This window comes from Somniosus microcephalus, chromosome 32 (genome assembly GCF_052327205.1).
Source record: "Somniosus microcephalus isolate GS21.2 chromosome 32, FLI_Smic_1.0, whole genome shotgun sequence".
Taxonomy (NCBI): Eukaryota; Metazoa; Chordata; class Chondrichthyes; order Squaliformes; family Somniosidae; genus Somniosus; species Somniosus microcephalus.
In genome coordinates, this window is record NC_141018.1 from 35,490,900 (window position 1) to 35,513,725 (window position 22,826).

The 22,826-nt window shown below is 45.8% G+C and overlaps 1 protein-coding gene across 12 annotated transcripts in view; it reads right to left on the reverse strand.

Annotated features, from left to right (window-relative positions):
* ppip5k1a (diphosphoinositol pentakisphosphate kinase 1a) overlaps positions 1–22,826 on the reverse strand; it is a 154,055-nt gene that overhangs the window by 126,714 nt on the left and 4,515 nt on the right. For 10 of the 12 annotated variants that reach the window (XR_015074381.1, XM_085972417.1, XM_085972406.1 and 7 more), the window contains exon 2: positions 11,757–12,191. The exons of 1 other annotated variant lie outside the window; for it this stretch is intronic. Coding sequence is in view for 10 of the 11 variants with exons in the window: in XM_085972417.1 (XP_085828543.1) it covers positions 11,757–11,900 (144 nt within the window). In the remaining variant the exon portion in view is untranslated. Of the gene's footprint in view, positions 1–11,756; positions 12,192–20,030; positions 20,350–22,826 lie in introns of those variants that run through there. One more of the 12 variants, XM_085972407.1, reaches the window with a different exon arrangement.

The window sequence follows — 22,826 nt, forward strand, 5'->3', positions numbered from 1 at the left end:
GACTACAGAAATGAAAAAGAAAGAGAAAGTAAAATCTGAATTGAAAAATAAAAAAGGTATAATGACAAAAGAACAAAAATGACAAAGAAAAGAGTAGGGAAGTCAGTGAGGAGATATTCCTCCGTATAATAATTTTAGCAGAAGATTCAGTGCAAGTACAAAACAGTAAATCCCATTTTTTATTCACACCGACTTTTCCACTAAAATTAAAATGAAACAGCAAAATCTTTGAAATACAATAGCACAACAAGACAAACTAGTGAGCGAAGAAGTGAGATAGACATGGAACAACGACGTTTCTTTAGCCCCACTGCCCCCCCCCCGCCCCAGAGATAATAAATGCTCCGACAATAACACTGCTATATTTTACTCATTACAACAGTGACTACGCTTCAAAAGTACTTCATTCTAAAGTACTCCTTCAGCTGCCAAGGCCCCAAGCTCTGGAATTCCCTCCCTAAACCTCTCCTCCTTTAAGATGTTCCTGAAAACCTACCTCTTTGACCAAGCTTTTGGTCACTTGCCCTAATTTATCCTTATTGTGGCTCGGTGTCAAATTATGTCTGGTAACGCTCCTGTGAAGCGCCTTGGGACGTTTTACTACGTTAAAGGCGCTATATAAATGCAAGTTGTTGTTGAAACGGTTCATCAGGAATATTACATTAAATAAACAGTGACAGTAAGACAAGGAGAAAACCAGTAAACGGGAACATTCGGACCGAGATCAGTCGACACTTGGAGTGGACACGGCACAGAGGTGGTCTCAGCAGAGCGCAGTTGTTTGTATGAAGTGACCATCTGCTGGCGGAGGCAATATCGATGGGTTGGTCAGATGGGCGGAACAGTGGCAAATGGAATTTAACCCTGAAAAGTGTGAGGTGATGCATTTTGGAGGGACTAACAAGGCAAGGGAATACACAATGAATGGTCGGACCCGAGGAAAGACAGAGGGTCAGAGGGACCTTGGTGTACATGTACATAGATCCCTGAAGGCAGCAGAACAGGTGGATAAGGTGGTTAAAAAGGCATATGGGATACTTATATTCTATGCCTCGGCTAATGAAGGCAAGAGCAAGGAGGTTATGATGGAGCTGTACAAAATGCTGGTTAGGCCACAGCTGGAGTACTGTGTGCAGTTCTGGTCGCCACACTATAGAAAGGATGTGATTGCTTTGGAGAGGGTGCAGAGGAGATTCACCAAGATGTTACCTGGGCTGGAGCGTTTCAGCTATGAAGAAAGACTGGACAGGCTGGGGTTGTTTTCCTTGGAGCAGAGAAGGCTGAGGGGGGACCTGATTGAAGTGTACAAATTTATGAGGGGCATAGATAGGGTAGATAGAAAGGAACTTTTCCCCTTAGTAGAGGGATCAGTAACCAGGGGGCATAGTTTCAAGGTAAGGGGCAGGAGGTTTAGAGGGGATTTGAGGAAAAACTTTTTCACCCAGAGGGTGGTTGGAATCTGGAACTCACTGCCTGAAAGGGTGGTAGAGGCAGGAACCCTCACAACATTCAAGAAGCATTTGGATGAGCACTTGAAATGCCATAGCTTACAAGGCTACGGACCAAATGCTGGAAAATGGGATTAGATTAGACAGGGCTTGATGGCCGGCGCGGGCGCGATGGGCTGAAGGGCCTCTTTCTGTGCTGTATAACTATGACCTATAACAGATTATTTAGTCGAAAATTATTTCCCAAGAAACAAGAGGCGGTGAGTGGGGGAGGGAAATATCACAGGAGGTACACTGAAAAGTGTTCCCTTCCCCCATTAGAAGACTGACTTGATGCAAATGATGCATCATTTTTTTTTTTTTTTTTTTTTTTTTAAAAAAGGTCACAGATGATAAATGCCCCGACAATAGCACTGGTATTTTTTACTCCTGTAAAAATATCACTTGGTCTCCAGCAAATTGAGAACAAGAGCTGCACGTTTCCTGAACAGTGCCCTTTTGCACAGCAAGCCAAAATCTTCTTCCAATTCATCATCTTTTACCTCTTCTAATCTAATTACAGGAAACTTTCGATTAACCGGCCACTAAATAACCGGAACGCTCTATCCACCGGCAAAATTCAGGAGTTGGTTCAGGTAACTTTTTTTACTTTTAGTTACTTTTTTTACTCATTTGTGGCTGTGCAAGGGTGTAGCTGAAGCTGTTGCTAAGCTACAGAGACACTTGCAGCTTGTGCCGATTGTTTTGAAGCAGGGTTTGTTGCTTTAGACGGAGCTCTGAGCTCCGTATCTTTTAACTATAGCGTTCGGTTATCCGGCATTGTTGATGGACCGGCACCAGGTCGGTCCCGTCCGTGCCGGATACCAGAGTTTCCTGTATAGGTTTCAGATGCTGAACAGAAAGTCTTTTGGCAGAGTCAACCCGTGCCCCTCACTGTATCTTCAGGTGCCTTGTAGCCTACGAGACACTGTTCTATGGCTTGTCGATGCATGCAGATTCTACAAAGGGGACACAATAATGTAAAAATAAAACACAACCGAGAGGAATCATTGAGGAGAATCAAGGCAACTGGGGAAATGAGACTACTGACTATTTGCAACGCATCCATAGGGGCACGGTGAAATAGTCATCTGCTTTTTGGGTCCATGGGAAAAATAAAAGTTTAAAAAAAGGTTTTATTTATTCAAAAATATTTTTAAAATTGAGAAAAACTTATATGATCAAAAGAATAATTTAAATGTAACGTGAAACAAAATTAATCTTTTCTACAATGCAACTCTACAAGTCATATGATAGCAAAATACTGCGGATGCTGGAAATCCGAAATAACAACAGAAAATGCTGGAAAAACTCAGCAGGCCAGGCAACATCCGTGGAGAGAGAAATAGAGTCAACGTTTCGGGTCGAAACCCTTCGTCAGAACTGAGAGAAAAGGCAGGAAATGAAACAAAAGGCAGTTTGGGGGCCGGGAAATGGGGGAGGGGATGAAAGAAGAGACATTAAGAGATATTCAAGGTGAGACGAGATGGTAATAGGACAGGTAAATATCTACAGGCCATACGGTGGCCATGCCTTGTAGAAGTATTGCCTGCACTCGGACACAGAAACAAGTCACTCACGCACCCCAGCCCAACAGTGGCTACATTTCAATTGCTTCATTGGCCGAGAAGCACTTTGTGACATCCCGAGGTCGTGATTGGGACATTTGGAGATTGTGAAAGGCACTACTGTATACAGAAATGTAATTCTTTCTTTCATAGAAAATTTGATTGCACCTTCCCATTGATTTGCAGATATCTGAAGCAGCCATTCTGGTTCAGGATTTACCGAACAGCACCGAGAACCATTTTCAAAACTCCAGCCCAAATTCAAAGCAGCCACCAAGAGATACAGGCACCATCAGGCCGGAGATGCTGGGACTTCCAGAACGGGATTGCTGGGGGGTCGGACAGCTGGTGAAGTGCGGGCATCAGTTTGGAATACCCGATTTAGGATTCCTGGGATGCAAAAAGACTTAAAACTTCAACGAGATGCTAAGTTAATTTTCTTTATTACTTCTCAACATTGTCTGGACATTCAGGGTCGAGGGTGTACTGTCACTCTTGGGAAACTTAGAAAGGGCCTGGAAGTGATAGTGGACTCGATGCTTCAGTGGACGACACAATTGAAAAAGCTAATAGAATATTCCACAGACCGGTAGGGCACAAGCCTGCATAGGTCACGATAAGGTTTTACAGTGCATCGGTCTGTCCACACCTGGAATACTAGGTTAATTTCTAGTCAAAAAGATTTTTTAAAAACCTGGAAATTTTAATGAGAACAAGACAACACACCCCAAGTATAAAGAATGATCAAGAAAGTCACTTAGTCATATGGTTAGAATCTAAGCCAGGGCTAAATTAGTGCACAATGCAGCCGTTAAATTTTTTCTTGGGTGCACGGCCCATTCAAAATACCGCACGTGCGTGGTTTTACGTGTTGAAAAGCCAGCGAGCCGGCTGCGAGGGAGGTCCAGAGAATTAAAGGGAACATTGCATGTACACTTTTACACACATGCACACACTGACGCACACCAACACACGCACACTGACACACACACACGTGTTTACCAGTAGTTCAGCTTATTTAATACCAAAAGACCTCAGTCGGTGAGAATAGGATCCCTAATTATGTTGAAAATCCAATATAATATTTTTAAGTTAATGACTGATGTGCATTTTGGCCCTTCACAATGATGGTCCCTTGTATTTTGGCTTACTAAAGGAACCCAGAAGATGAAAAGTAACTTGCTGAGCTTGGCAGATTAAAACGAGCTATTTAAGGCGCATCATTTCTCTCCGATATCATCAGCAGAGGACACAACAGTTATCTAGGTATCCAAACACATTTGCTTGTGTTACAATATGTGCCTGATGTTTACATTCACTCTCTCGCTAGTGTGCTGTGCCTTGCTACAGCAGAAGTGTGGGCTTGGGGCCAGGTACAGAAAGGTACCCTACTCTCTCCCCGTGAATCCAAATGTGACCGAATGTGCAAAGAAATGTGGGTTAGCATGCTTTGGGGGGGGGGGGGGGGGGGGGGGGGGAGGCAGAGAGACAACAAACTCTTTTGCTGTAAGTACTTAGCAATTTCATGGGGTTCGCACAGCACTTCAGATGATGGAGACTATCAGCCACAACAGATTAACCGATGAAACAGGTTTATACTGCACTACACTACACTACACGTGATATATTGAATCAGTTTGTAAGCGACAGTCAAAACACTGCTCCTGAAGAGTTATACAGACAAACTAGTCAGACACGATTCTTTGAAAACTGCCTCGCAAAACTTGGAATCGAACAAGTCATTTCAAAAACAGACAGCAGGGCTGGCTCCTCAGTGAACCAACAGAATGCAGTCTTTGTAGGTTTGACACAGGCATATACCCAAACAAACAGCACTACATCCCCGAGCCTAATGACCAGAGCTAAACTGAATGGCCCGGAATTTGCGGTCAGCGGCGAAGCAATGGCGCTCGCCGCTGACCTGGAAGAAAGCTGCCCACAAAGACCAAGCGATCTCTGTGGCGTCGATTCCGGACCTTCGTTTGAATCTTGCGCCAAATCAAGTGAATCTCCAGCGTCCAGCAACAGTGATCTCATCAAGCTGGGACATAAACATAGGATTACGGTAGAAGCTGAAACATCAAACAAACTTTAAAAACATTTTTTTTAATATATATAATAATTCTTAATCATGTAAATGGAGAAATTTGACATTCCACAAATATAAAATTAATTTTTCAGGACCAGAGAGGTTGTTCAGCAGTCAATACGCCATTAAAAAAAGTTACACTTCTTTCAATAAGGCTCAACTTTTTCAGGGGGTTTAACAGCGATATTCCAGCGTAATAGAGGAAGTTTACGCCCTTATATCCGATTTCAACTGATTGCTGGCTATGGGCAGTTCCATAGCGCAACCTGTGGCGGAGCAGTGACTGACTGACCGCAACTTCAGGATTTCCACGTTTATCTACGCATGCACTAAACCCTGAAGTCGCTGTCAGTTTCAGAGGGGTAATGATGGCGAACGCCGACAGTTTCGCCGTCATTACCCACCGCAAAATCTGGGCCGATGACTGACAAATGAAATCTGCAGGATCTTTATACCATGTAACACTGAGTTAGTCTACTGAAAGGATAATCTACACAAACGATAAACAGACTATTTTGCATGTTCCAAAAACCATTAGCTCAATTGACTTATTTTGGACCGAACACGAGCAGCCTCCGTGATTAGACTACAGTGTCCGTTTCCAGAGGTACTTTCATTCCTAACAAACTTTGGCATCAAAATATCTGGACATTTAGGGATACTTCTGTCCCTACAAAGGGTTACTGTAGATCTTTTTGTCTTTCTAGCCATGCATAACTTCAATTTTGAGCGTGATGTTTTAAAATTACGTAGTATTACATTACATAATATTTACAGCACAGAAACAGGCCATTCAGCCCAACAAGATCCATGCCAGTGTTTGTGCTCCACACGAGCCTCCTCCCACCCCTCTTCATCTAAATCCATCAACATAACCCTCTGTTCCCTTCTCCCTCATGTGTTTATCTAGCTTCCCCTTAAATGCATCAGTGTTATTTGCCTCAACCACTCCCTGTGGTAGCGAGTTCCACATTCTCACCACTCTCTGGGTAAAGAAGTTTCTCCTGAATTCCCTATTGGATTTATTAGTGACTCTCATATTTAGGACCACTAGTTGTGGCCTCCCTGGCAAATGGAAACATCTTCTCTACGTCTACCCTATCATAATCTTAAAAACCTCTATCAGGTCACCCCGAGACATAGGAAAGATAAAAAAAAATAAGAAAGCACAGGAAAAATGCTCCATGTTTGTCACAATGTGCCGTACCCGATATTCAGGTTCCACAGTACTGACGGGAACAACTCAAAAATCAAAGCAAGCAAGTTTGGTTAATAATCACTCAAGAGCTGACAACTCAGGATATTATGTAAACTGACAGCCAAGCAAATTATACACCTATGAACTGCATGTGACCAAGTAGTTATTTGCCTGACGCGTTTGTAAGTAATGGCAGTCTCGGTTATTGCAAGACTCTCTAATCCAGGGTTACTCGCTCACTTATAAAATGTTTTTGCCATGAGCCCAAATCGCAAAACAATGACTTGTTCTAGGGGCCAGCTACTCCTGATCACATATCTATCCAGCTCCTTTTTTGAAGGGTTAGTTGACTAGTCTCTGAGCAGCCGTGCAGTGATCTGAAAGGTCCCGCGCAGGCCGCTTGCCGGCTTTTACATTGTAAATACCGCGCATGCGCAGAAACTTAAAGGGACCGCGCATTAATAGAAACAGGCCGCACAGAACAAAGCGCCGCTCACAGTGAACATTGCTGAGCATCTGTTCCAGATATAGTCTGGGTAGAAAACAGGGCAGCTTTACTCTACTGCCTCTCCTCTGCATTCAACCTTATTATACTTACCATTACTGCTCGAGGTTGATACAAAGTTCCCAAAATGAAAGCTGCGTCATACCCCAGCACTGATATCCTTCAATAATACTGCAATTCCTTGGCAAAGTTGTAGACTAAAAATATAAGTGGAATAGCAGCAGCCTCCACCAAAAAAACGTTCGTGCTTCAGGACCAGCACTTGGGAAATCTGCTGACTTCCTGGTCCGGTCCAGATGCTGAGCAAACCTCTGCATCTGCTTAAAAGTCCCATTCTTGCTTTACAGCAGCCCTTCACTCTATATTAGCAGCACATGCTCTCTCCCAATATTCTTTTTCTTAAATAGATCTATATCTTAGCAAAAAAAATCAGGATCCTTATGCTAAGAACACAGGATCTATCTTGAGATGTCACACAACAGATCACTCACATGACACAAAAGGCCATGTTCAGAAGTTGGGGGGGGGAAAATATACAAAGTCCATTTCTCTCTATTCTGTTCAGCTTATTACCACCAAAAGATAAAGCAAATGCTAATAGCCAAGTCCCTTCATTCTCAGAATTTATTAAGCATGTAGCGATGTTTTAAAACTGCGCAATGTTATTTCAGGATGGGCCAACATTTCAAAGCTGAGGAACCACGAACAGAAATTGGAGTCGCTACTGTCAACTGTTAAGATTGGGGGCATTTACGTTCAGGTGTGGGGCCTGCACAACAACCATGTGTCTGCTATCAGGGCAAAGATGTTTTAAAAGTCATATGTGTCAGAATAATGTCGACCATGACCAGCTGTCTCATCCTGTCCAGAACAGTGGAACCAGAGGACATGGCCCGCGCTTGAAGAGGAGGTAAATTCAAAACTAATCTCTGGAAACAATATTTCAGTGAGCGAGTGGCCAAATCTATGGAACAGGCTCCCTTGGGAGAAGCAGTTAGTATTGATTCATTACAATGAAAATTAGATCGTTTTCTTTCAGAAAGTGACATTTTGGGATACAGCACGAGTATTCGGTGAGTGCAGCGTGCTCGGGAGGAACCGGTGACTTTGGACCTCTGGTTCCTAAAGCTCTCCACCACTGGGGGTTTTCCTCGCCTCGTGTCTTGGTCTGTTGTAGACTCATTGATCGAGATTGATTGATCCATTATCGTTGTATCAAGTGACTACCAGGATGGCAGAGGGCGAACTAGATGGACCCTGGTCTTTTTTTGTCTAGCAATTCCTATGATGTATTGTTACTGTAACCTATGGCACAAGCATTTTGTTGAACAAAAGCTGGCAGCTTGCAGTGTGTATGGTCTTTATCAGAGTTATTCCCCTCCCCTTCCTCTCCTAACTGGCAGCGAATATTGCTGGGGTAAGGGTCCACGGGCAAAGGCACGTCTCCCTCCCACCCCGCCTCCCCCAAATAATTACTGTTCATGTCTGTGTCTTACCAAAGTTCAAGTCACCAATTTTTTTAAAAATATTATTAAAAGGATATTAACTTCAAAAAATGTAAACTGTCCCACTGAAGAGAAAGGTGGGATGGGGAGAGGCGGTGGGGGTGGAGAAGGAAAATTTCGGGGGATGGAACTTTTCGTTCAAAGTGAAGCTGCTACAAGGAATACACTTTAATAGTCTTGTCCAGTGTAAATCTGTTGTTGCAAATGCCTTTTCCTACTAGCGTCGGCCGTGGCTCTGTGGGTAGCACTCTCGCCTCCGAGTCAGAAGGTTGGTAGAAGAAAATACTCTCATTAAATTTCGCTTGTTTTAAACCTATCAATTTTGCTGCTAACATGAAGACTCTCCTGTAGCTTCACCCTCATCGCCATTTTGCTCCAGTGAAGTAAATTATAGGTTTGTCCCAGAGTGCAGACAGCAGGAGGCACAGCCTCAAAAACCACCTGCCCCCCCCCGCCCCCCGAGATAAAAAACACACCGGAAATGGGGCATCAGAGACCCCTAGAGATAGCGATCGGGAAAAGCAAATGGTTGTGCAACAAAAACGTTGGACGGGTAAGAAGTAAAAAGACTTGCATTTCTACAGCGCCTTTCACGACCTCAGGACGTCCCAATGCGCTTTACAGCCAATTAAGTACTTTTTGAAGTGTAGTCACTGTTGTAATGAACGAAACGCAGCAACCAATTTGCACACAGCAAGCTCCCACAAACAGCAATGTGATAATGGCCAGATAATCTGTTTTTTAGTGATGTTGGTTGAGGGATAAATATTCGCCAGGATGAACTCCCTTGCTCTTCTTCGAAATAGTGGCCATGGGATCTTTTACGTCCACCTGAGAGAGCAGACGGGGCCTCGGTTTAACGTCTTATCCGAAAGACGGCACCTCCGACAGTGCGGCGCTCCCTCAGCACCGCACTGGAGGGTCAGCCTGGATTTTTGTGTTCGAATCTCTGGAGTGGGACTTGAACCCACAACCTTCTGACTCAGGGGCGAGAGTGCTGCCCACTGAGCCACAGCCGACACAAGTAGGAAAAGGCATTTGCAACAACAGATTTACACGGGACAAGACTATCAAAGTGTATTCCTTGCAGCAGCATTACGAAACAGGTCAATAGCTCAGCTGGTAAGTACAGTACCCGGTACAGAACTGCATCAGCGAGCCCAGGTTTGAACCCTGGCCTGGGCAGAATTAGCTGAGCTAAGGTACGGAAGCGCGACCGTCGGCCTCAGTGACTAGTGAGGAGGAACCAACATAAGCTGCGGCTCGTAGTGCTGCTCACTTCCAGTGCCTGTGTGTGGGCATCAGGCAAGGCCAGGACTGGACGCAGCTGTAATCCCTGCTCACGAGCAAATAGCCTGCTGACACACAAGCGCATAAATTGCGAGACCCCCCCCCCGCTGTCAGATTCTACACCTCATGTGCACGTCTAGCAGGGCTCTGCACCGGCAACAGGGCCTTGCGATTTCTGCCCTATATGCTTTAGGCTTGCTGATGAAAAGCGGCTACTTAGGCAAGGTACTGGACAGCACCCACCACCCAAGGGAAACATACCACGCAATAAGTCAGCAGCTTGGGGATGGAGGGGAGGCAATAGGATAAAATAAACACACGTTATTAAAAAGTTATGAATTTAGACGCAGTTTAATATCCATTCTTACACGAGCGATCGCTGAAATGGCACATTCAATTCCAAGTCTGTGCTGCACGCACAAGTGCAGTAAGTTTCCTACATTACAGCAGTGACTACAGAGTACTTCATTGGCTGTAAAGCGCTTCGGGACGTCCGGTGGTCGTGAAAGGCGCCTATATAAATGCAAGTCTTTCTTTTCTTTTTAAATTCACAGTATACTAAATGTAGCTATAGATCTGCATGAGGCAACGGTTGAAAATAGAACAAAAAACAGTTATGTGTACACCAACTTATCAAAATCATTAATGAAGTCCTTTCAAACATAAACAGCAAGTCCCCCGATTCCATCTCTGTCCAGGGCGAGTTACCCGATCTCAGCCAGTTTGGTGACCTCCACGATTTGCCTTTGTGTCTCCCCCAATTAAGGGGAGGGGGAAAGCATCCAGGGCTCCCACTCCTCATTGCGATCCGTTAACCCCTGCTGCGAAGTGTGTGGATATGGAGCAAGGACAAATTACGCTCAGCTGTGATGGCCACCACAGTCAAACAGTAGTTGTAGAGCTTAGGCATGAAGAATGGCCATTTGGGAGGGTGACAGGGTAAGTCGCCAGTGCATGTGGAACTGAACTACAGCTCTGGGCGAGAACAGGATCAGATTCAAGCGCGATGGTCTACATGATCAAATAGCCTGCCAACATTCACCATCTAAACTCACGGATGGGGAATGCACCAGGTGACAGAGGGCTGCAGCATCCATAAAACTATACCCGGGCAAGGAATCAACTCCTTCAGGAGAGGAGGGAAGAGGAAAAAAAAGCACTTCAAAGACACATACAATGCAATTTCAGCTCGTGGCTCAGTGGGCAGCACCCTCTCTCGCCTCCGAGTCAGAAGGTTGTGGGTTCAAGTCCCACTCCAGAGACTTGAGCACAAAAATCCAGGCTGACACTCCCAGTGCAGCACTGAGGGAGTATGGCATTGTCAGAGGTGCCGTCTTTCGGATGAGACGTTAAACCGAGGCCCCGTCTGCTCTCTCAGGTGGATGTAAAAGATCCCACAGCCACTATTTTGAAGAAGAGCAGGGGAGTTCTCCCCGGTGTCCTGGGGCCAATATTTATCCCTCAACCAACATCACTAAAAAACAGATTATCTGGTCATTATCACATTGCTGTTTGTGGGAGCTTGCTGTGCGCAAATTGGCTGCCGCGTTTCCCACATTACAACAGTGACTACACTTCAAAAAGTGCTTCATTGGCTGGAAAGCGCTTTGAGATGTCCTGAGGTTGTGAAAGGCGCTATAGAAATGCAAGTCTTTCTTTCAATGATAATGATGAAAGTGGCGTTCAGTTATTCAAAAGCAGCAAGAATCCCTCCCTAAAACAGCGCACCTAACCTTTAATAACAGCATCTTTTGGAAGTAGTTTGTTGAGTTAACTTTGTATCAACATCAAAGGTTAACAACTGCAGGAAAAAAAATCATTTCCTTCCACGACATAAAGACCAAAACACAGAACAACACAAAACTCTCTCGCCTTTCTGTCAGGTACAACCCATTAAATAAAATCATACCAACCGTTTCAAGTAGTATTACTTCCGATGCAAAACCGCTTTGTTCATTCTGCTAAAGCCTTTTTATCCCCCCCAATTAAATAAAGTGAAACGTAGATCATTTTATTGCTTTAACGGGGCTAGGCAATTGGTTTTTATTTGAACGCCAACTGAAAAGGTTCAAAGCCAAAGTTTTTTTTTTTAAAAAGGTAATGCAATTCCTTACCGAGTCCGAATCATTTTCATCATCGTAAAGGTCCAGGTCGTCTGCCTTCATGTTTGATTCCAGGTCGTCAGTTTCATCCTCCTCGCATCCAACAAAGAATTTAGGAGCCGAGTGATCCACCTCGAGAGAGGTGGGGGTTGTCATGACAACCTGGTTGACCTTTCATCACGGATATTAGTCATAGTTTAGAAAGAGAGAGCAAGAGAGAGAGAGATAACTAAACATCCCATAGTACTAATTCCAGCCTCGGTATCATCGCTATTCCAACAATCTTGCTGAGTTTTATGATTTGCCTTTGGGGCACAGTCCAGGTCTCGAGTGTTACCAGCACAACAACTACTTCAGGCTTGCACAGGTGGTGTCTCACTAGAAACGTCCCTGTGCAAAGTCTCCTCCCACTTCTTTAAAACTCCTCTTCGTCCTGACAGTAGCGATCTGCAGTCGAAAGCAAACAAAATTGGGAACTGAAGATTAATTATTTTAACAGCAGTCACTGATAAATTATATTCCAGCTGTTTTACACGGATTTTAATATCGCCTCCTCCTTCAATGCCAAAGGTTTGAGGGACTTTCATTCAAGAACGGACCAGCCAGTCCAAGTGGGACAATTCACTGAAGAATGAAACTTTACGAGATCGTCTTCTCCGAGCATTACAATTTCTCCCGTGTTGCATTTTGTGACTGGACTTGAAACAAAATAAATACATTATTCAATTTTCTCCACCTCTCTTTTTCTTGGGGTGGGCCGGGGGGGGGGGGTGGGGGGGGGCGGGGGTGGGTGGTGACACGAGATCAGCAAATTCAGCACAGATCAGAGGTCGAACACTAGACCTTATGGTCTGTGTCGCAGTACTACTTTTTGGAAGTGCATTTATACACCAAGCCATTGGAAGGGCTCGGGCTATTTTGTAACCGCCCACTGGAAGGTGCAAGACAGCGCGAGGAGGTTCCCCTACAATTAGTTCTAGCCTCCAACCCCACCCCATCATCAGCAGTATAGCTGCGATCTGGAACTCAGCACGGAGTGGAGGAGTCACGGGCACAAACCCGTACCCTAACACAGGGCGACAGAGTTTCACTGGCAGTGTCGCCACAAGGATTTCAGTAATGTTTAACGATGCGCGGGTGAAATTTGTGTTATATCGCCTTGATCTGTGTTTTCTCAACACCATCCTCACACATGCAGTTTGCATGATGGGTCACTGGACAGCAACACGAACCCTTAGTGCCAGCCGTGGCTCAGTGGGTAGCATTCTCGCCTCGAGTCAGAAGGTCGTGGGTTCAAGTCCCACTCAATGAGACAGGAGAACAAAAATCTAGGCTGTCACTCCTAGTGCAGTACTGAGGGAGTGCTGCCGTTTTTCGGATGAGACGTTAAACCAAGGCCCCCGTCTGCTCTCTCAGGTGGATGTAAAAGATCCCATGGCCAATATTTTGAAGAAGAGCAGGGGAGTTCTCCCCGGAGTCCTGGCCAATATTTATCCTTCAATCAACAGCACTAAAACAGATGATCTGGTCATCATCACATTGCTGTTTGCGGGAGCTTGCTGTGCGCAAATTGGTTGCCACGTTTCCTACATTACAACAGTGACTACACTTCACAAAGTACTTCATTGGCTGTAAAGCAATATGGGATGTCCAGTGGTCATGAAAGGTGCTGTATAGATGCAAGTCTTTCTTTCTTTAAAACAGGATCCCCTATTGATCAGTATTTTCCAGCCAACCTATTCCCTCCCTGACAGAGAGCCAGCATAGTGTCAGTTGGTGCCAAACTAAGGGTAGTTTTGTGCTGTGGGTCCATACCCATTAGGAACCTGTCCAAACTCACATCAAGCATGCCCGTACCGCCAGCAGACAGATTAGGCTTTCATCACATTAATCTGAGCTGAAACTGAAGCCAGAGCCCAGAGGCATCAGCTGGATAGTGTGTGCTGGCTGGTGATCCACTCTGCACCCAGTCCCCTCAAACACCAGCCATATTAGCAAAACCGTTAAAAGGATAATGGCGTCAGGTTGTGTAGTTCAAGACTTGAGCACATAATCCAGGCTGACACTTCAGTGTACGACTGAGGGGAGTGCTGCACTGTCGGAGGTGCCGTCTTTCAGATGAGACGTTAAACCAAGATCTGCCCTCTCAGGTGGACGTAAAAGATCCCATGGCACTATTTGAAGAGGAGGAGCAGGGGACTTCTCCCCAGTTTCCCAGCCAATATTTATCCCTCAACCAACATCACTAAAAAATAGATTATCTGGTCATTGTCATATTGCTGTTTGTGGGAACTTGCTGTGTGCAATTTGGTTGCTACATTACAACACTTCAAAAGTACTTCATTAGCTGTAAAGTGTTTTGGGTTGTGAAAGGCGCTATATAAATGCAGGTTCTTTCTATACGGACTTGCTATGAAGCATTAACCCATGTGAAATCCAACAGAAGAGCTCTTTCAAAAGGAGCTTAAACACACGGCACAAGACTTCAAAACCAAAATATTTCTGCCCTGACTAAAACCCACTGCACCCACTAAAAGGCGACATGCCGAGACAACTTCACGGCCATCTGAAACTTGGCGCTGTCGCACAGAGCTTTCCACTCAAGATGGGTCGATGGGTTAATGCAGACAAACAGCAATTGCTTACTAGTAAAACATTTGTGGCTGTTACACCACGGCCGGGTGCATCCACAGTCGCGAGTCACTCGAATTACAAACCTAAGCAATAAAGCGGCAGAATCCCAGAGTTAACAACATTCCTTTCCTTCCCTTTCTCGATGACTCGACATTCAAGACCAGACGTACGTGACTACAATAATCAAACAAATCATGCCACTGCACATAGGACTTGGATAGCATCAAATGATCATAATTGCACCCTCTGAGTCTTTACCACAGCACCTTTAAGGAGGGATAGTGCTGCCCCTTTAATTTAAAGGCTCCAGCCTGTCCCAGTAATACGCAGTCTACGGAATAATCCATTTGTTTTTCTCTCTCCTGCCCTGAAGGCAATGATTCTCCCACTGGGGTATGGTTCTACAGCTGATGGTCACCGTACAGAACCGCTCCCATTATTTACGTGTAAACATGGGACAGCGAGCGGCAGCTAGCTATCCACAAACACACCAAGCCCAGTCCTGTAATGCTCAGCAACCATGTACATACACTTCCAGAGGATGGATGGGGGGGGTGGGGGGTGTATAGGGAGGTGGGAGAAGAATATGCAATGGTCTAGAATAGATACCCTGGCTGACTTTTGACCCTCCTAACGTTGGGGCAGCGAGGCCAATTGTAGAGCCGCTTTGGCCAGGATCAGCTAACTCAGCACAGTCGAGGGATGGATCTCCCTGGTATCCGTATTGTTTTCAGTAGCAACCACATGCAAATAACAGCACTCATACAAACTCGGTTTTGCTTTCCTTACCTAAGGAAGGATATACTTGCCTTAGAGGGAGTGCAATGAAGGTTCACCAGACTGATTATCTGGTCATTATCACATTGCTGTTTGTGGGAACTTGTTGTGTGCAAATTGGCTGCCACATTTCCTACATTACAACAGTGACTACACTTCAAAAGTACTTCATCATAGGCTGTAAAGCGCTTTGGGATGTCCCGAGGTCCTGAAAGACGCCATATAAATGCAAGTCTTTCTTTCTATCTGCTGCTGAAACCCTCAATCATGCCTTTGTTATCTCTAGACTTGACTATTCCAACGCACACCTGGCTGGCCTCCCATCGCACCAAGTCTCGTTCACCCATCACCCCCTGTGCTCGCTGACCTACACTGACTCCCGGTCCGGCAACGCCTCAATTTTAAAATTCTCATCCTCGTTTCCAAATCCCTCCATGGCCCCTCGCCCCTCCCTATCTCTGTAATCTCCTCCAGCCCCACAATCCTCTGTGATCTCTGCGTTCCTCCAATTTTGGCGCATCCCCGATTTTAATTGTTACACAATTGGCAGCCGGGATTTCAGCGGCCTGGGCCCCAAGCTCTGGAATTCCCTCCCTAAACCTCTCTCTATCCAAGACACTCCTTAAAACCTACCTATTTGACCAAGCTTTTGGTTACCTGCCCTAATATCTCATGTGGCTTGATGTCAAATTTTGTTTGATAACGTTCCTGTGCAGCGCCTTGGGACGTTTTACTATGTTAAAGGCGCTGTACAAATGCAAGTTGTTGTTGTTGAAATCAGGAGCAGAAACCATTAACCTGATCCTTTCCTCCTTACCTCGGGGGTAGCAAGGCCAAATGTACCTCCCCGTCTCTCTCCGAGCTCAGATTACTTGGCACAGGCTGGCGCCGGTACCTGGTGCCTTCTGAACTGTACGGCTCAAACACGCACAGCTTCACCAACAATCAGGGGAGCCAATTAAATGGGTTTTGTTTTTGCTCTGCCCACTATCCCAGTTGTAACAGAAGCACTAAGTCCAGGTAAGCAATGCAGAACAAACATTGCTATCCAAACTGCAGCCACTCAGGCAATGACAGGCACATTACCATATTACAAATATCACCATTAAATAACCCAGCACCGCCCTAAACTAGAACAGTAAGCACAACACTAGAGGGTGCATTCAATCACTGAGCTATTAGGGGGGCTCAGTCCATTTTCTCCCCTTCTTATTCTGGTATTCCAATAGAAAACAGAAGCAATCGAACGTAAATATAAGTTGCTGTTGTTGTCCCGCCATTGTGTACACGAGCCTGCAGCAATAGACTGAATCAAAGTGACCAAATGCCATGAAACTGGACCTTTTAGTGTCTGACATTAAAGTTTCCTATAGTGGGTTTAATGAGCTGAAGGAGGCAGGAGGAATCTCACCAGTAAATTCTCTTCCCAAATGTCAAGCAGTTACACTGAATTACGTTTTAAGAGTTAACATGGTTTTGCTCTACTTTCGAAAATGTCTTTGTTTAGTCAGTAAACGTCGATGCCATCACCAGAAGTAATGAGCTGGCAGGGATCCTGAGGCAGGCCGGCCACGGGAGGGAGCTGAAGTTAAACAAAGGATGCAGAGTACTCCCTCTTCAGTTCGCGCACCTTCCCCTACCCAAACTCATTCTTTCCCAGTCCTCCAAACTGTGCAACTCCTCAACTCCCTCAGTCTCGTCTTTTACCTTTAAAACCCAAGTTTTACGACACTAGCTCTAGATTTACTTTGTCTTCTTTCCTGTTCTTATCAACCAATCGGCCTTGGCCCTTCACCTGGACGCCTAAATTGTACGTTTTCGGAAACATAGAAGATAGGAGCAGGAGTAGGCCATTCGGCCCCTCGAGCCTGCTCCGCCATTCAATGAGATCATGGCTGATCATCCAAACTCAGTACCCTGTCCCTGCGAGAATACGTCACAAGAAACCAACAGGTGGTCGGAATGGAAGAAAAGAATGTTAACATTGAGTAGATTTTCATACGACATAGTATTTACAGCACAGAAATAGGCCATTCGGACCAACAGGTCCAAGCCGTAAATTTCGCATCAGGACCTTTTGTTATGAAAAATGTTAAGAACATAAGAATTAGAGCAGAGTAGAATGGGCCTGTACTCTCTGGAGTTTAGGAGAATGAGAGGTGATCTCATTGAAACATACAAGATTATGAGGGGGATTGACAGGGTAGAGGCTGAGAGGTTGTTTCCCCTGGCTGGAGAGTCTAGAACTAGGGGGCATAGTCTCAGGATAAGGGGTTGGCCATTTAAAACTGAGATGAGGAGGAATTTCTTCACTCAGAGGGCGGTGAATCTTTGGAATCCTCTACCCCAGAGGGCTGTGGAGGCTCAGTCGTTGAGTATATTCAAGGCTGAGATCGATAGATTTTTGGACTCCAGGGGAATCGAGGGATATGGGGATCGGGCAGGAAAGTGAAGTTGAGGTCGAAGATCAGCCATGATCTTATTGAATGGCGGAGCAGGCTCGAAGGGCTGAATGGCCGACTCCTGCCCGAATTCTTATGTTCTTAACATTTTTCATCAAAAATGTGAACTTGTTGGGCCGAATGGCCTGTTTCTGTGCTGTAAATACTGTGTAGTATGAAACTCCTTCTTTAAACTGAAAAGACTCACACATTCCAAGTGTGACTTTTAAATCTTTATTACCACTGCTTTTATTTAGTTAAGCTAGCGCACTCAATTGCCTATTTTCATTGCACTATGACCCCCCTGCCATCAATTAACAATGATGATAGGCTCACATATACTGTTGCTGAAGAAGGGAGGCAGAGATTAATGTCGACCACACAGCACTCACACTGCGACAAAAGATGATGTCCTGGTATAGGAGATGGCTCACTGCTTCAGCTTTTGTAAGCAAGAGCTTTAAATCATGTTATTTTTAAATAAGTTGTCAGCAGTACGTATGAATTACTGCTCCATTTTTTACCACCAGGAACTATGAGGATTCGCACCTTCTCAGACAGGGTGCTCCTTTGAACAGTAGAACTGCTCGCACTACTCCTCGATAAGAGGGGAATAAATAATCTGCCAGATTCCCAGGGACGCCTGCTGGAAATTGCGTCAGCTGTGGCTCAGTGGGCAGCGCTCTCGCCTCTGAGTCAGAAGGTCATGGGTTCAAGTCCCACTTCAGAGACTTGAGCACATAATCCAGGCTGACACTCCCAGTGCCGGCTTTCGGATGAGACGTTAAACTGAGGCCCCGTCTGCTCTCTCAGGTGGATGTAAAGATCCCACGGCCACAATTTCGAAGAAGAGCAGGGGAGTTCTCCCCGTGTTCTGGGGCCAATATTTATCCCTCAATCAACATCACTAAAACAGATTATCTGGTCATTATCACATTGCTGTTTGTGGGAGTTTGCTGTGCGCAAATTGGCTGTTACGTTTCCTACATTACAACAGTGACCACACTTCAAAAAATACTTCATCGGCTGTAAAGCGCTTTGGGACGTCCTGAGGTTGTGAAAGGCGCTATAGAAATGCAAGTCTTTCTTTCTTTCTTTCTAGACATCAGATCAAGCTCGGGGCTCAGCTGTGAAGGAAATGAGCTGAATTAACTGTCAAAATTGTCTGGTACCTTTTTAACTCTCTTAACATTTATTCCCATGACATCAAGCACTAGCAACTGGAAAGATTTCTGATGAAGGGTCTACACCGTAAACTTTAACCTGTCTCGTCTCCTTACAGGTGCTGAGCAAAACAATGTCCGGTAGAGCAGCTCTCACCCGGAACTTCAACCTTTATACATTGCCAACATTGTGGGGGTTTTTTTTGGGGGGGGGGGGGGGGAAGCAGAGATTTCAGTTGAATGTTTATACAAGTTGTTCTTTGCCAATAAAAAAGTGTTTTCTCCGTGACAAACTCTGATCCAGAAACAGAAAGTGAAAAATATCACGATTCCATTGTGACACATCAATTGTGAAAGCAGAATTGAGAGTGTAGTGCCAATGCTACAATAGGACTAATGTATTACACACCGTCCCACCACACACACACACACACACACAAAATGAAAACTAAAGAATATATTGAACAATAAATGATCTGCTTTAGACAAAGTGACAAAAAAACACTGGCAATCGGAAATAAAAACAGGAAGTGCTGGAAAGACACAGCAGGTCCATCAGCATCCGTGAAAAGACCCGTTAAAGCCCCAGATAAAAGCCCCTCTCCAGCAGTTTGTGTCGGCCAGTCTTATCGAGCAGCTGTGACACTGTGGTTCCCATCGAAATGAAGGGTCCCATCTTGCCTTGCTCAGTCTTGTCGAAGGCTCCACCATACCCCAATTCCCACTGGTTTGTGTGGGAGTTCCCAATTCTGATGAAGGCTACATTCCAAAGCGTTAACCTGCCTTTCCCTTGCAATGACTTGTTCGACCTGGTTATTTTACTCTCCTTTTATTGCTGTTAATAGTAGCAAAATAACCCACTTCTTGGTTAACGAGACGTGTTATCCGAGTTGTGTGCTGCTTTGAATGTCATTGCTAGAGGACACACGATTACAGTGTGCACTGTTAAAAGCTCTTTCGAGACACTCGGCGGAGTGATCGCTCTTATTTTTTGTTTCCCCTTGATTAAACAATCACGGTACAATAAGCAGCTGAAGGCGCTGCCAACAGCTTTTTCATTAAACCGAGTGGGAGCTATAAGTGGATTAAGCAGCCAGTCACTTGCTGTCTTGCCAACAGCTCAGCGGAAAATCTGCCGGTTAGCAATCTCCGCACTGGAATTTGACACTCTTAATTATAGCCAGGATCACAAAGCGAGATTCTCCCGGCTTTATTCAAATTCTAGGGATAGCCGAACTTATTTAGCAAAGATTTTGGTTTCAGGTACTCACAGAGATCCCAAGAGAGATTCCGTGCCGGGACGGTTATTTCGGAGAGACGTGTAACACAATACCATAAGCTGCAGATGACTACCCGGCTGAAATAGGACAGCTGCTTAACATAATGCTAAAGCAGGACTTTAACACTGTCATTCGTGACAATCCAAGCATTGCTGGATAGTCCAAGAGCAACACCCTGTCCCCTATTCAATGTTGTTTTCAATTAGAGGCCAAATACACAAGCAGTAATCATTCTAGAAAGGGACATCAATAATGAGAAAGTCCTATTAGTTTCAAGTACAAGTCAAAAGAGTTTGCAATTAAATGACACACACCTACAGGTAAAACGCAGTGCAGGTTGTCCATACAGTGACACCTCGAGTCTCTTCGCCGGGAGCAAGCGGAAGCCAAGCGCAGGCAGCGCACATCAACCCAAGCACCCCACCCACCCGCCCCTTCAATCACCGTCTGCCCCACCTGTGACAGAGACTGTAGGTCCCTCATTGGACTCATCAGTCACCTGAGAACTCATTTTTAATGTGGAAGCAAGTCATCCTCGGCTCCGAGGGACTGCCTAAGAAGAAGAAGACAGTGATGCAGTGCACTGAAGCACCCAACTACAGTACCGTGGAGTGGAGGAATAAAGTTTGATCCCCACCCCCCAACTCTGCTGATATTGCATGCTTCCATACCCATCGGGGCAAAGGCCTATGTGGGGGGGGGGGGGGGGAAGAAATTGGTGACAGAGTTTCGAGCGTATGAAAATGACGCTAATGATAAGGCCCACTAGTCCATCTAGCCCGTCCCATACAGTAGTGATGCCTTATGTATCAAGTGTCAGCCAATTTCCTCCTAATTCTTTCTGGATGCACTGTCGGAGGGGCAGTACTGAGGGAGCGCCGCACTGTCGGAGGGGCAGTACTGAGGGAGCGCCGCATTGTCGGAGGGTCAGGAGTGAGGGAGCTCCACATTGTCGGAGGGTCAGGAGTGAGGGAGCGCCGCACTGTCGGAGGGGCAGCAGTACTGAGGGAGCGCCGCACCGTTGGAGGGGCAGTACTGAGGGAGCGCCGCACCGTCGGAGGGAGAGTACTGAGGGAGCGCCGCACCGTCGGAGGGAGCAGTACTGAGGGAGCGCCGCACCGTCGGAGGGAGCAGTACTGAGGGAGCGCCGCACCGTCGGAGGGAGAGTACTGAGGGAGCGCCGCACCGTCGGAGGGAGCAGTACTGAGGGAGCGCCGCACTGTTGGAGGTGCTGTCTTTCGGATGAGACGTTAAACCGAGCCCCATCTGTCCTCTCAGGTGGATGTAAAAAATCCCACACCACTGTTTCGATGAAGAGCAGGGGAGTTCTCCTTGGTGTCCTGGGCCAATATTGATCAGTCAACATCACTAAAACAGATTATCAGGTCATTATCACATTGCTGTTTGTGGGATCTTGCTGTGCGCAAAGTAGCTTCCGCGTTTCCCACATTACAACAGTGACGACACTTCAAAAAGTACTTCATTGTTTGTAAAGCACTCTGGGACGTCCTGAAAGGCGCTACAGATATGCAAGTCTTTCTTTAAGATACAGATGCAATGATCAGGCTGCTGTTAGACCCATCCTGATGGACAGCGAAAGAACACTGAAAAACGTAAAGAGCCGACCAAAGTGATAAAGGTACACTTGGCATTTCAAACGATTTGAAGAAGAACTGTTTTTATTTTTTTAAAAAGCATCCCTACTTTGAGGCATCTTAGGAAACATATAGGTTTTGGTGCTCTGCTGATTCTTAAAGACTTTATTTCCTGTGCCATTTTAGAAAGTATACACCAATATGCAACATCCTCCCAGAAAAAGACTCGATTACAAAGTTCTAATGAATCACTGCCGGATCCTCGCAACCTTTTTATTCTCTAAGCTGATGGGGCAGCTTCATTTTATTTTTAGGCTCCCAATAGATTACATGTAAACATCAGGAATGCAAGACTTCAACTGCTTTTACTTTATACAAAACCAGCTGTCGGCAAATGCGCAATTCCCTCGCCATTGGGTGCCTTTGGGAATATGAAAGGGTTGTCTGGCATTGCTGCAGCAGCACAGGCTGGTTTATCTCTGGATGTCATATTGTGAATAGCTGACAGATTCACTCGCTCCATTTCGGGCCATGTATGGCAGCAGTTGTTTCATATGACGGGAAAAGCTTCTAATGGGGACGTCTAGTTTGGCTCTCCGTTCGTAGGCCTCCCGAGATGCCGAGTGGAGAAATGAGGTGCCTCCTGCAACAGATCTCAGTGGGCAGGTTGATGTGATGTGTTCCATGGTCTGGGACTCATGGCCACAGTCACACTTCGGGCCGTCCCTCATCTTCCACTCGTGGAGCAGGTGGCTGCACTGTCCATGCCCTGTGCGGACTGGGTTGAGCGCCGTCCACTGTCTGCGAGGGAGGTCGAAGCCGGGGACCTCTGCTGTTGGGTCAGTGATGAGGTGTTGGTTCCTTTCAGCATTCTGCAGGGACTGCTCCCTCAGAGACACCCTAGTCCACTCCTCTATCACCCCAAACAGCCCTTCCCCTTCGCCTGGCACCTTCCCGTGCAAGCGGAGGAGATGTAACACCTGCCCCTATACCTCCCCCCTTCCCACTGTCCAGGGCCCCAAACACCCCTTCCAGGTGAAACAGCGATTTACTTGTACTTCTCGCAATCTAGTATACTGTATTCGCTGCTCACGATGCGGTCTCCTCTACACTGGGGAGACCAAACGCAGATTGGGTGACCGCTTTGCGGAACACCTCCATTCAGTCCGTAAGGGTGACCCCGAGCTTCCGG